The sequence below is a fragment of the Mustelus asterias genome, chromosome 8 (assembly GCF_964213995.1).
Source record: "Mustelus asterias chromosome 8, sMusAst1.hap1.1, whole genome shotgun sequence".
Classification (NCBI taxonomy): Eukaryota; Metazoa; Chordata; class Chondrichthyes; order Carcharhiniformes; family Triakidae; genus Mustelus; species Mustelus asterias.
Genome location: NC_135808.1, coordinates 60,997,239 through 61,010,389, shown reverse-complemented (window position 1 = coordinate 61,010,389; position 13,151 = coordinate 60,997,239). Strand labels below are relative to the sequence as shown.

General features: G+C 44.7%; 1 protein-coding gene across 1 annotated transcript in view; it reads right to left on the bottom strand.

The window, feature by feature from the left end:
• brinp2 (bone morphogenetic protein/retinoic acid inducible neural-specific 2) overlaps positions 1-13,151 on the bottom strand; it is a 168,967-nt gene that overhangs the window by 33,298 nt on the left and 122,518 nt on the right. The window contains exon 5 of the mRNA XM_078219319.1: positions 11,297-11,533. Coding sequence (XP_078075445.1) covers positions 11,297-11,533 — 237 coding nt within the window. The remainder of the gene's footprint in view (positions 1-11,296; positions 11,534-13,151) is intronic.

Sequence of the window (13,151 nt, the reverse complement as noted above, 5' to 3'; positions counted from 1 at the left end):
TTTTTAGGTGTCCAGATCACCAACAACCTGTCCTGGTCTCCCCATGCCGACACTATAATGAAGAAAACCCACCAACGCCTCTACTTTCTCAGAAGACTAAGGAAATTTGGCATGTCTGCTATGACTCTCACCAACTTTTATAGATGCATCATAGAAAGCATTCTTTCTGGTTGTATCACAGCTTGGTATGACTCCTGCTCTGCCCAAGACCATAAGAAACTATAAAGGGTCATGAAGGAAGCCTGGTCCATCAGTCAAACCAGCCTCCCACCCATTGACACTGCCTACACATCCCACTGCCTCGGAAAAGCAGCCAAAATAATAAAGGAGCCCACGCACCCCAAACATGCTCTCTTCCACCTTCTTCCGTTGGGAAAAACATACAAAAGTCTGAGGACTCGTACCAACTGACTTAAGAACAGCTTCTTCCCTGATGCCATCAGACCTTTGAATGGACCGACATTAAGTTGATCTTTCTCTACATCCTAGCTATGACTGTAATACTACATTCTGCACCCTCTCCTTTCCTTCTCTATGAACGGTATGCTTTGTATAGCACGCAAGAAATAATACTTGTGACAATACATGTGACAATAATAAATCAAGTCAAAGAATATGCAGCAGGTATCAGTTTCTAAGGACCATCAATCTCCATTGCTCTTACACTCAAAAGGAGAACTCTCATGCAATTGAAGAGCAGAGAGTGGAAAGAGTGCTACATGGCATTGCTGCTGTATATGCAAATGATTGGCAATTTGTTTGATGGGGAAGTATGAGAGTGTGGAGTCCATGGAATTGAGGAACAAAGCAGAGGTCCACCAATGTACTACAGTCTTTAGAAATACTGTCCCACGTGAATGTCCACATATCCTGATTGAACCGATAGGCATAACAATGTAACATCCATCCATAGGGTGAAGACTACAGCTAAAATGATGCAAATGGAAGAGAAAATGCATTCATTAAGGCAATTTAAGAAGTAATGCTGCATCTGGTTATAAAAGCCTGTAAGTTGTAACTGGTTTAAGTATAATCTGCTTCTGTTTTTTTGTCAAGGAATCAAATTGGCCCACTGTGAATGTCAAAGAAATAAAGGAAGGTGTAATTAACAAAATTACTCAGCTTGAGGCTGAGATTGTCACCTTCCCAGCAATGGTAAGCAACACGTTTTAAAGCACACATTCTCCCCATGATTATTCTGTAGGTGGTTTATAGATGTGATGGGAATTCCATCAAATTTGCTGATGATTTTACAATAACATAACTTTTGGAAAGGATCGCTAGGCATAATGTACAATATAAATCATGGCTACCAAATGCGGCTCTTTAGTGCCCGACATCTCAGTGCTATGAGTGTTGTTTGGCCTCTAAAATAACATTCACAGTACATGCACGGATACCTGGTCAAGCCGTGCCAGACGCTAATTTGGTGAGGGTGTTTGCGCATGAGCCATGATCATCTGTCAGAAGTATGCAGTGTTGAGAGATTGTGAGGTCAATCTGAGTGTAAAGCTGAGGTTATGTCAGCATAGCCAAGGACACTGTGGAAGGGTAGGGAGGAAATTGTGGGTCCCCTAGCAGAGATATTTGAATCAATTATAGTCACAGGTGATGTGCCTGAAGATTGAAGGGTGGCAAATGTTGTGCCTTTGTTTAAAAAGGATTGCAGGAAAAAGCCTGGGAACCACAGGCCAGTGAGCCTCACATCTGTGGTGGGTAAGTTGTTGGAAGGTATTTTGAGAGACAGAATCTACAGGCAGTTAGAGATGCAAGGACTGATTAGGGAGAGTCAGCATGGCTTTGTGAGTGGAAAATCAAGTCTCACAAATTTGATTGAGTTTTTTGAAGGGGCAACCAAGAAGGTAGATGAGGGCAGTGCAGTTGATGTTGTCTACATGGACTTTAGCAAGGCCTTTGACAAGGTACTGCATGGTAGGTTGTTGCATAAGGTTAAATCTCACGGGATCCAGGGTGAGGTAGCTAAATGGATACAAAATTGGCTTGATAACAGAAGCTAGAGGGTGGTTGTATAGGGTTGTTTTTCAAACTGGAGACCTGTGACCAGCGGTGTGCCTCAGGGATCAGTGCTGGGTCCACTGTTATTTGTCATTTATATTAATGATTTGGATGAGAATATAGGAGGCATGGTTAGTAAGTTTGTAGATGACACCAAGATTGGTGGCATAGCGGACAGTGAAGAAAGTTATCTCGGATTGCAATGGGATCTTGATCACTTGGGCCAGTGGGCTGACGAATGGCAGATGGAGTTTAGTTTAGATAAATGCAAGGTGATGCATTTAGGTAGATTGAACCAAGGCAGGCCTTACTCAGTTAATGGTAGGGCATTGGGGAGAGTTACAGAACAAAGAGATCTAGGGGTACATGTTCATAGCTCCTTGGAAGTGTAGTCACAGGTGGACAGAGTGGTGAAGAAGGCATTCAGCAGGCTTGATTTCATTGGTCAGAACATTGAATACAGGAGTTGGGATGTTTTGCTAAAGTTTTACAAGACATTGGTAAGGCCACACTTGGAATACTGTATACAGTTCTGGTCACCCTATTATAGAAAGGATATTATTAAACTAGAAAGAATGAAGGAAAGATTTACTAGGATGCTACTGGGACTTGATGGTTTGAGTTATCAGGAGAGACTGGACAGACTGGGACTTTTTCCTTTGGAGCATAGAAGGTTGAGGGGTGATCTTATAGAGGTCTATAAAATAATGAGGGGCATAGATCAGCTAGATAGTCAATATCTTTTCCCAAAGGTAGGGGAGTCTAAAACCGGAGGGCAAGGTTTAAGGTGAGAGGGGAGATATACAAAAGTGTCCAGAGGGGCAATTTTTTCACACAGAAGGGTGGTGAGTGTCTGGAACAAGCTGCCAGAAGTAGTAGTAGATGCGGGTACAATTTAGTCTTTTAAAAAGTGTTTGGACAGTTACATGCGTAAGATGTGTATAGAGGGATATGGGCCAAATGCGGGCAATTGGGACTAGCTTCGGGGTTTAAAAAAAAGGGCGGCATGGACAAGTTGGGCCAAAGGGCCTGTTTCCATGCTATAAACCTCTATGACTTTATGTCAGCGTTAACATACTGGAGCTAAACACACCAGCTAACACCCTCTTTTAACCTCATGCAGCTGAACACACATTGAGCAGCCAGAAGGGCCATCAGCAATGCTGTTTAAAGAGATCACTGACTGCCTGCAGGTTGATAGCGGATTGATTTTTACTGGCTGCTGCTTTAATTGTATAAGTGTTCTGTTTGGCGTGAAATATGCCTTGACTTCAAGAATTCTGCATGAACAACATGCTCTTACATATGACCCCTTAGAAGACAGCACAACAGGGAGAATGAGCGGAGGTGACCCAAAACACGATGAGATGCTGGAAGAGGGAGGAGGGGAGTGGAGGAGAGAGGGCTGGTGAGGGAGAATGGCTCTCTGTGGAAGTGTATATTTGTGCAGGGTAGTCAGGGGCAATTCTCTAACCTGAACCTTGGTCAGAAACAGCATTTCAGATTCCTCCTTTTTTTTTGCCAAGGAGGTTGTCATTGAAATCTGTTACCTGCTGCAGCCTCAGAGCAGGGCGAGGTCAGCATTAACAATGGGTGTAAGGATGTCCATGGCAATGAACTAGCTCTGCCCGGGATGGAGTACGTTTGCAACATTTCCAGTTTGCCGTCCGCTGTTGCGTAAGAGAGATCCCTGAGACTCTGTGTTCCAAACTAGATGGATACAGAATAACAGCATAGAGCTGGGCTAGTAATCCAGAGATCATGACTAACACTCCAGTGACATGAGCTCAAATTGCACCATGTCAAATTTAAATTCAATTAATTAATAAATCCAGGATTCAGTCACGATGAACATAAAACGAACATTTTTTTAAAATCTAATCTGATTCAGTAAAGTCCTTTAGGAAAGGGCATCTGATGCCCTTGTCTGGTCCACATAGACTCCTGACCCATAGAAATGTTATAGTTTCTTAACAATCCTCTGAGTTACCCAAGCAAACCGTTCGGTTGTGTCAAATCACTGAAAAGTTGAATAAGGACAGAACTGAACAAACCACCCAGCATGAATCAATGTATTGGAAATGACAAAGGCACACAATGCGCGGCTGACCTTGCAAAATCGTCTTCACAGAAACCTGGAGCTTTATGCTGAAGCTGTTCCACAGATTAGTCAAGCAACAGCCTGTGCTCCGCAGCATCACAGATGCCATTCTGCAGTCAATTTTATTCACTCCATGTGATATAAGAAATGGCTGAAGGCACTGGATATTGCAAAGGTTGCGAGCCCTGTCAACATCCTAGCTGTGGTACTGAGGGCTTATGCTCCAGAGCTAGCCATGCCCTTAGCCAAGCTGTTGCAGTACAGTGACAACACTGGCATCTCCCCAGCAATGTGGAAAACTGCCCAGGTTTGGCCTGTCCACAAAAAGCAGGGCAGAGTTGGTGTTTTTTACGTGACTTCTCCCTCATAGAAGTTGGCCCCCATTTTCCCCTGTTCCTTGCCCTGGCTGCAGACCACTCAGGCCCACTGTCTCATTACGTACGGATCGCATCTCTAAACTATCCTCCAAAATATGCGCAATGTCACTATCTGATGGTGGCTGTGAGTGAGAGAGAGAGAGCATGTGACAACCTTTCTTCCTCATCACTCTCTTCCTGCTTCTCTTTCTCTTTATATTTCACCAGTGACCAGAGCCTGGCCAGGTTGTAATTCTTGGATCTCTGAAAGAAGAAAGGCCAAAAGATAGTGTTATGATGAAGAAAAGAAGGTGGCTGGGGGCGGTGGGGTGAGGAAACAATAGTACATGTTTACACCATCTGCAGCTTGTACACCTTGGGGGCAGGGATGGTGAGCAGAATGTGGGAAGAGAAGTGGACAGGGTTTTCAACCCCACCCACTGGCTGCAATCATGGCCAATGATGGGGGGGCACCATCTCCTTCATGGAGGTAAGGCTATGCAGTGGTCTTGTCCTTATCAGCTCGGTATGGTTGCCTCTAGTCATGTGCCATTTTGTCCTGCAAGAAAGAAGGTGGTCAGTGTGTGTGTTGCAAAATGGTTAGGCGATGTGACTGTCATGGTTGAATAGCTGGCAATTTGTGTAAGCTGTGAGATATGGGTGTGAAGATGGAGGCTGTTTAAGTGTCTGATTTTGAAGTGAAGCTCTGAATGTTAGGTAGGGGTTGTGATTGGTAAAGATTATTGGGGAGTGGTGCTTTCAGCAATATGTGAAGTTAGTGGTGTCGAGGGATTTGGTATTCCAAGATGTGTTTGCTAACCTTGACCATTTGTGTGAGGTCATTGAACTTCTTGTGGCACTGGATCTAGGTCCTCTGAGTTAGATTCCTGGGTTGGAATTTAATAAGGAGAATGCAGCTCCCGGTGGCAGGACAGGAAGTGCACGCCACTTCCGTTTACATGTCGGAAGCCACAATGTACACAATCACAATGCAAATCTTAAGTGCAAGTGGTGGGCTGTCTCATGTACAGTCTCACAATGGGTGAACGCTCTCAGCAACCTCCCTCCTCAGCTGCTGATGGTGCTGCATCAAGGTGTAATAGTTGTGAAAGAAAAATTGTGTATTGAGGGCACAATGCTAACACAGTTGTGGTTACACTGTTAGTGTGGACATGTACAGAGATATCTCAGTAGATTTTGTTCACTTGATTATTGGGTGCATCGTGTGGGGCTTTTAGGACATCCTTGTTCACACTGACATGGTTCATGTTTGGCAGCTGTTGCTGAATGAAGGGATTGAGGGACATCTCACCCATGTAGGAAACAATGTGGCAATGTGTCAGAGGTCAGTCTCTATCGGATGGTAATGAGTGTGTTATGATTTGTATTCTATAGGTATGTACATGCATCAGCTAACCTTCCCATAAATGATGTGGCAAGTAGATTGGCTGAGGTCATTGTCGAGCGTGAGAAGTGATTTGCCGCTTGGGCAATCATGGCCTTGGCATTGAGGGCAAGGAACAGAGAGATGATTCTTGATAGCTACATTGACTTGAGTGTTACTGCAAAGCCAGTATCCTTGGAGCATTCATCTTTTTTCAACCCTTGTGAGAACAGCCTTCTAAGGGATTATAGAATATGGGTAGTGAGGTACAAAGAACAAAGAACAATACAGCACAGGAACAGGCCCTTCGGCCCTCCAAGCCCGCGCCGCTCCCCAGTCCAGGATTGAATCCTGGATCCCCGCCCAATTTTCCAGCCTATCTACATACCAATATCCTATCCACCGAGCTGTCCCTCACAGCTACGATGCTTTGTTCATCACAACCTATTAACTCACCCCCACCCCCCCATTCCAGACCATGTGATCTCCAGGGAGAGGCAAAAACCCATAGTGAAAACCCCAGGGCCAATATGGGGAAAAAAAATCTGGGAAATTCCTCTCCGACCCCCTGAGGCAATCGAAACGAGTCCAGGAGATCACACTGGACCTGATCGGAAAATGCTTCCCAACCCTATTCATTTCCACTTCCACGAACACCATATGAATTCCCTGCCCCCGAGACAGGTTCCCAACTATCCGCAGTCTCGCTCTGTACTGGCACCAGCAAGATGATCATAGAATGAAGCCTTGAAACGAGAAACAAGGAACAATTAGCCCGCGCCGCTCCCTGGTCCAAACTAGACCACTCTTTTGTATCCCTCCATTCCCACTCCGTTCATATAGCTGTCTAGATAAGTCTTAAACGTTCCCAGTGTGTCCGCCTCCACCACCTTGCCCGGCAACACATTCCAGGCCCCCACGACCCTCTGTGTAAAATATGTCCTTCTGATATCTGTGTTAAACCTCCCCCCCTTCACCTTGAACCTATGACCCCTCGTGAACGTCACCACCGACCCGGGGAAAAGCTTCCCACCGTTCACCCTATCTATGCCTTTCATAATTTTATACACCTCTATTAAGTCTCCCCTCATCCTCCGTCTTTCCAAGGAGAACAACCCCAGTTTCCCCAATCTCTCCTCATAATCAAGCCCCTCCATACCAGGCAACATCCTGGTAAACCTCCTCTGTACTCTCTCCAAAGCCTCCACGTCCTTCTGGTAGTGTGGCGACCAGAACTGGATGCAGTATTCCAAATGCGGCCGAACCAACGTTCTATCCATCTGCAACATCAGACCCCAACTCTTATACTCTATGCCCCGTCCTATAAAGGCAAGCATGCCATATGCCTTCTTCACCACCTTCTCCACCTGTGACGTCACCTTCAAAGATCTGTGGACTTGCACACCCAGGTCCCTCTGCGTCTCTACACCCTTTATGGTTCTTCCATTTATCGTGTAGCTCCTCCCTACATTATTCCCACCAAAATGCATCACTTCGCATTTATCAGGATTGAACTCCATCTGCCATTTCCTTGCCCAAAAGGTAGCTCCAGATGGAGCTCAGAGCAGGTAAAGGTTTGCAGACAAGGAAATGATGGTCACGTATGTGTGTCACTCTTGGTCAAAGCGATGAGGTTGACCCCGACAGACCTGGCACATCTCTACATGGTCCTGGCGTTGAAGAGATTTCCCGTGAGAACTCTGTCCTCTTCCTTGTATTCCTCCCTGTCATCCTCATCTGAGAAGGTCAGCAGCTCCTCAATATCCTTGATTAACAAGTCTTGCTCCTTTTGAAATGCCACATGGTGCAAGGAACAGCCGATGACAACAATCCGTACACTCTCTGTGGTGCCTACAGAAATGCTCCACTGGACTGGTCATGGCAGCAATGATGGGGATGGCCCTGGTTGCCTTCATCCTGACTTCCCTCCCTCTCAGCTGGTGCTGGCTGTTGGCCTTGTGGCCTATGTTGTTCTGCTCCAAAGGCCCTCATCTGATGAATCAGCTCCTCCACTGCCTGAGGTTGCAAAGAGATTGGGTAAATGAGAGTGATTGCAGATCCACAAAGTGAACTGTGTGGAGAAGGCTGGCAATGATATGAACAGGCCTGAGGACACGGCTTTCATTCCTAGAAAAGCTGCAGTTGACAAATCGATATGCATGATCCCTCCTTGGACAACACCAACAACTCACAGTGGCCTCCTCCCATGTCAACCTGATCTCCAGGAGCCATGGACACTAACATTGTGATTCTAAAGCTGGAACTGTTCTGCTTCAAACTCTACATCCTCGCCCTGACTGCTGCAGAGTTAGACAAAGACAAACGTCACCTCAAATTCAAAGGCTGAACAACATCATCTCGAAGATGTTGGCAGACAGGAGATACGAATTTCCTCTGCGCTACTGACTTAATTTAGTGTGTTTCCCAATTAATGAGAATTTATGATATGCAAGTGAATGGTAAATAAGTCCTCGCCAGCTGATAAAGGCACCTCCACTCTATCACGCTGGCCACTTTACTTCACAAATTCAACATCGGAAAACTGAGAGTTCCTGCCTAATTAAGTCCCCCTGTCCGCCACATTTCCCGCTCTCATCGGCCCCATCAAGTACCATCAGAGACACCAGCTTCCACGGCCTTCTCAGAGTCTGTCAAGAGGATTTCCTGGCACCTTGTGGATGGAGGACTTCTCTCCTCCTCTCTACCAAAGCATCCAATGCAGGAACCTTGAGCATGCTCTCTGCCCTGCTATGCTATAATTCAGCATGTTTCTTGCCCCACAGCTCTCTTCTGCCACCTGTCCTGGCACCTACTCCAGCCAGAGTGCCTCTCTCCTTTAAAAATATGCAGGCTGACTTCAAATGGCAAAATAAAAGCAAAATACAGGAGAGGCTGGAGGTAAATTAAAAAACAGTGGAAATACCCAGCAGGTCCAACTGCATCTGTGGAAAGAGAAACAGAATTAACGTATCGAGTTGAACATGACTCTTCTTACCTCCAAGAAATATTCTCTCTGCATCTGCTCTATCAAAACCTTTCTTCATTTTAAAGACCTCTATTTGGTTACCTCTCAACCTTTATTTTGAAGAGTAAAGGCCCCCATTATGTTAATCATGTGCTGCGAAACAAGCCCTGCTTTGGAGGCATGTCCAATTCCCATGCGGCCTATCTCAGGACACCTCACATTACCAGCAAGTACTAGAGGCATTTATTAAACTTCAAAAACATTTCTATATAAGAGGAATTTAATGTCATATTTGAGATAGTCTTTAATAATAATCATAAATCTTTAGCAATGAAAACCTCATCTCTATAATAAATGGAATCGAATGACACTTTGCATTAACGGCAATACAGAATAATCAATCCTTACTGTCCCACCACATTGACTCAAACTACTCTTGTCATATTTGGAAACATTATACTGAAGGAAGGAATCTGATCATTCAGGCTCTTTACAAAATCAAATAGTAAGGCATCTTCTGCTTGAGCTGTGTCATTTTGGTGCATCACTTCGAGCCTGCGTTTAATGAGTTATTATTCTTGACACAATGATGGAACTGATAGCTGTGCAACTCCACCTCAAATCTCTATATCCAAACTGGCATTAGTTAAGCTCCATTTTATGATCAAACTCAGCAAATTCTTTTCAAAGGTTAAATGCTATCACCAGCAGAGTTGCTACAGTTGAAACAGAAGAATATAACAGGATTTTATTTTTATCACTGAAACAAACCAAAGGCTGGTGGAGATTCAAATGTTTCTAAGTGCTTGGATTCCACTGGTGAGTCGCCATCACTCCAGGATTATCCCAAAGTCTGTTTCAATTAATAATTAATCTTCCTGAGTACCATGAGGGAAACAGCCAAGGGAAAATCATAACAGCATGAAACATATTTTTATTTATTAGCTGTACAAATATTAGAGGTTGGATAAGAGGCCAGTTGTGGTTGGAAACGTGAGGTCTTGTAATAAAACCTCCAGGAATTCATCCAACTACAGTTAACCACCTGAAAAATGAGATGCCCTTTTTACAAACACAAGGCAATTTTGGAGCACATGCTGAAATCCATCAGACATTTTTAACATCACAATTTTTCTACAAGAGGCCTGGATTGCTAGAATTATTTCTGAAAACTGTTGTTTGCCTGCATTGTGTATCCTTCATTGGATGCAGTCATTTTTTAGCTAACCCATCAGGCTTTCTGGCTCTACGTGTAGTCAAGTTAGCTGCAATTGTTCAGCAGAGTTAGTTAACCCCTACAGTCTAGCATTTAAATGTAATTGTACATAGATCAAAATATCTTAAAATGAAGTATTTGCATAGACTGAAGCAAACAGCTCTACGCATACACAGGATCCCTCAGTTATCAAACCAAGGAACTGTAGGAGTACCAATCACATCTCAACAATTCCTCACGATCCATTATTTTTTTCTTGAAGTTTATTATGTTTATTAACCATGCGGACAGAATCCTAAGTGATTGCACATTCTCGACATGCCTCACTAATGTACCTGTGTCTCACTAAGCCAATCCCTGTCCTAGCTGACCATGGTTGACTGCAGTATAGCAAAGCTGCACACTTGATAATATCTATTCATCTCATTTATTCCAGCCTGGGGTGTGGTGAGGGAATGAACTGACCCATCTCAAAGGCATCAGTGAGTCAGAAGACTTGTTGTTATTGGTACCTATTTTGAAAAGTCAGCTGGGCGTATAGACTTTGTAGAGTGGGTGCTCTGTTTCGAGGCTCTTCCACATTATGCTACCTTTCCCTTGGCTCTCCCTCCTCCATCTTGAAATTCAACTCACTTTGTTTAATCTTATTCGAAGCTTCCCCCAATTCCAGTTGAGTTCTGGAACTGGACACCAGAAGATGCATACATGCCACCCAACACCATTCCAGTCATGTTTTAACCTCAGGTGCAGGAGAAATCAGAACAAACTTGTACCTTTCTTCCTCGTGGCACATTCACACCTTAACTTACTCCATAATCCTAACTGACACCCGAGTCAAGGGCCAATCTCTATGAATGTGACGACACACAACAACAATGGAGTGGGTTCTCTCTCCACAGATGCTGTCAGACCTACTGAGATTTTCCAGCATTTTCTGTTTTTGCTTCAAATTCCAGCATTAATTTGCTTTTAACTCTGGAGTGGGAGAATGTTTGTGTAAGTTTCTAAAACGTGTGGTCTCCAGTTTCAGCCAAGTGACCTGGCATTGTATTGTTTTGTAGAGAAATTCATGGACAACAGCAATCACAACCCTATTGCAACTCAATCCATTTCTGCATAATGTGAAGATGAAGACAGTCTCTGATTCCTCAACGCTGACATTTCAAGCTTTGGACTATTTTCCCCTGTATTATCTTCTATTTGGCTTCATGCAAACTCTACCAAGAGCTCCCAAGGAGACGGAAATGTTTGTGCTTACCCGACACTTCAAACTCTTTGTTGTAGTTGGTCCAGGTGTCTGTTATCCACAGCAGGCTGTCCTCCAAGGCTTGGATGTCCATGTAAGGGCAATTGCACTCTGGGTATTTGGATGTGCACTGGCACCAGCAGTCATGGTTCCTGCAGATGAAGCTGCCCTCCGAGTTACAGGCAATGTAACTTAGAGCGGCTTCGACAAACCGCTCGCGTAAGTGCTCCGGCAGAATGGTCTGTAGACCTGGAAGGTTGAGGACAGAAAAGTCACATGATCATACAAGTGGTCATAAAACTATGGAAGTTTTCTCGCCAGAGCATATGTATGGGACTGAGCCATACAGTGCAGGAAGGTCCCGACTTCGCTCATCTCAGCTTGGGTGCTGGCAGGGGTGCTGAAACTGGCCTCAGCACTGGGCGGCACGGTAGCACAGTGGTTAGCACTGCTGCTTCACAGCTCCAGGGACCTGGGTTCAATTCCCGGCTTGGGTCACTGTCTGTGTGGAGTTTGCACATTCTCCTCGTGTCTGCGTGGGTTTCCCCGGGTGCTCCGGTTTCCTCCCACAGTCCAAAGATGTGCGGGTTAGGTTGATTGGCCACGCTAAAATTGCCCCTTAGTGTCCTGAGATGCATAGGTTAGAGGGATTAGTGGGTAAAATATGTAGAGATATGGGGGTAGGGCCTGGGTGGGATTGTGGCCGGTGCAGACTCGATGGGCCGAATGGCCTCTTTCTGTACTGTAGGGTTTCTATGATTTCTATGATTTCTATGAGCATCATTTAACCAGGGAAAGGGCATGGGAGGGGAATCAACCTGTTACTCCCTCTGTGGCAACCTTGTAGTGATCTTGGGGAAAATGTACAGATATGAAGATCAGAGGAGTTTAGGGATGGGGGAATGAATGCCAACATGGCAACCTGGGCAGGTCCCAACAGGTTTGATGTGATTTATTATTGTCACATGTATTTATTTACAGTGAAAAGTATTGTTTCGAGCGTGCTATACAGACAAAGCTTACTGTTCAAACAGTACATAAGGGAGAAGGAAAGGAGAGGATGCATAACACAGTGTTACAGTCATAGCTGGGTGTGGAGAAAGATCAACTTAATATAATATGGGCTGCCACTGTCTGTGGTAGCCTATTTACCGTGAGTTACTGAGAATTGGCAGTACCACTGGAACCAAATCCAATATAATTCAACAAAGGTTGTATGTGTCTGTGAAGCTTGATCTCAGTACTAGTGGCTACCCTGGCATCAGTCAGTGTCCCTTGCCCAGTCAGGCAAGGATGGCAGTATCTGTGGAACTGTTATCTTAAGATTCAGCAGCAAGGGCTGACTGTGAATCCTGCCAATCTACACAGGATAACTAGGTCAGCAGAATACAATATCAACCGCAGCCAGAAATTCAATGAAAACTACTTATCCTGCCAATCTATTTCTCCTCAATCAATCCATTTGTATTCTTATCAGCATACCAGATTTCAAAATATTTTCATTACAGCCTTGGTGCAAACATGGATAATGGAGCAGAATTTCGGAGGTGAGGTGAGAATTATGGCCCATGACACTAAAGCATCATTTGATTAAGTGTGGCATCAAGGAGCCCTAGCAAACTTTAAGTCTATGGGAATAAGGGACAATTCTCCACTGGTTGCAGTCATTACTGGCACAAGAAAGGTGGTTGTTAGGAGGTCAATCATTTCAGCACCAGGACATCGTTGCAGGAGTTTCCTGACGCAGTGTCCATGACCCAACCATCTTCAGTTGCTTCATCAATGACTTTCCTTCCATTTTGGGGTTAGACAAGGGGGTGTTCGCTGATGATTGCACACTGTTCAGTTCCACTTGCCATTTTTTAGA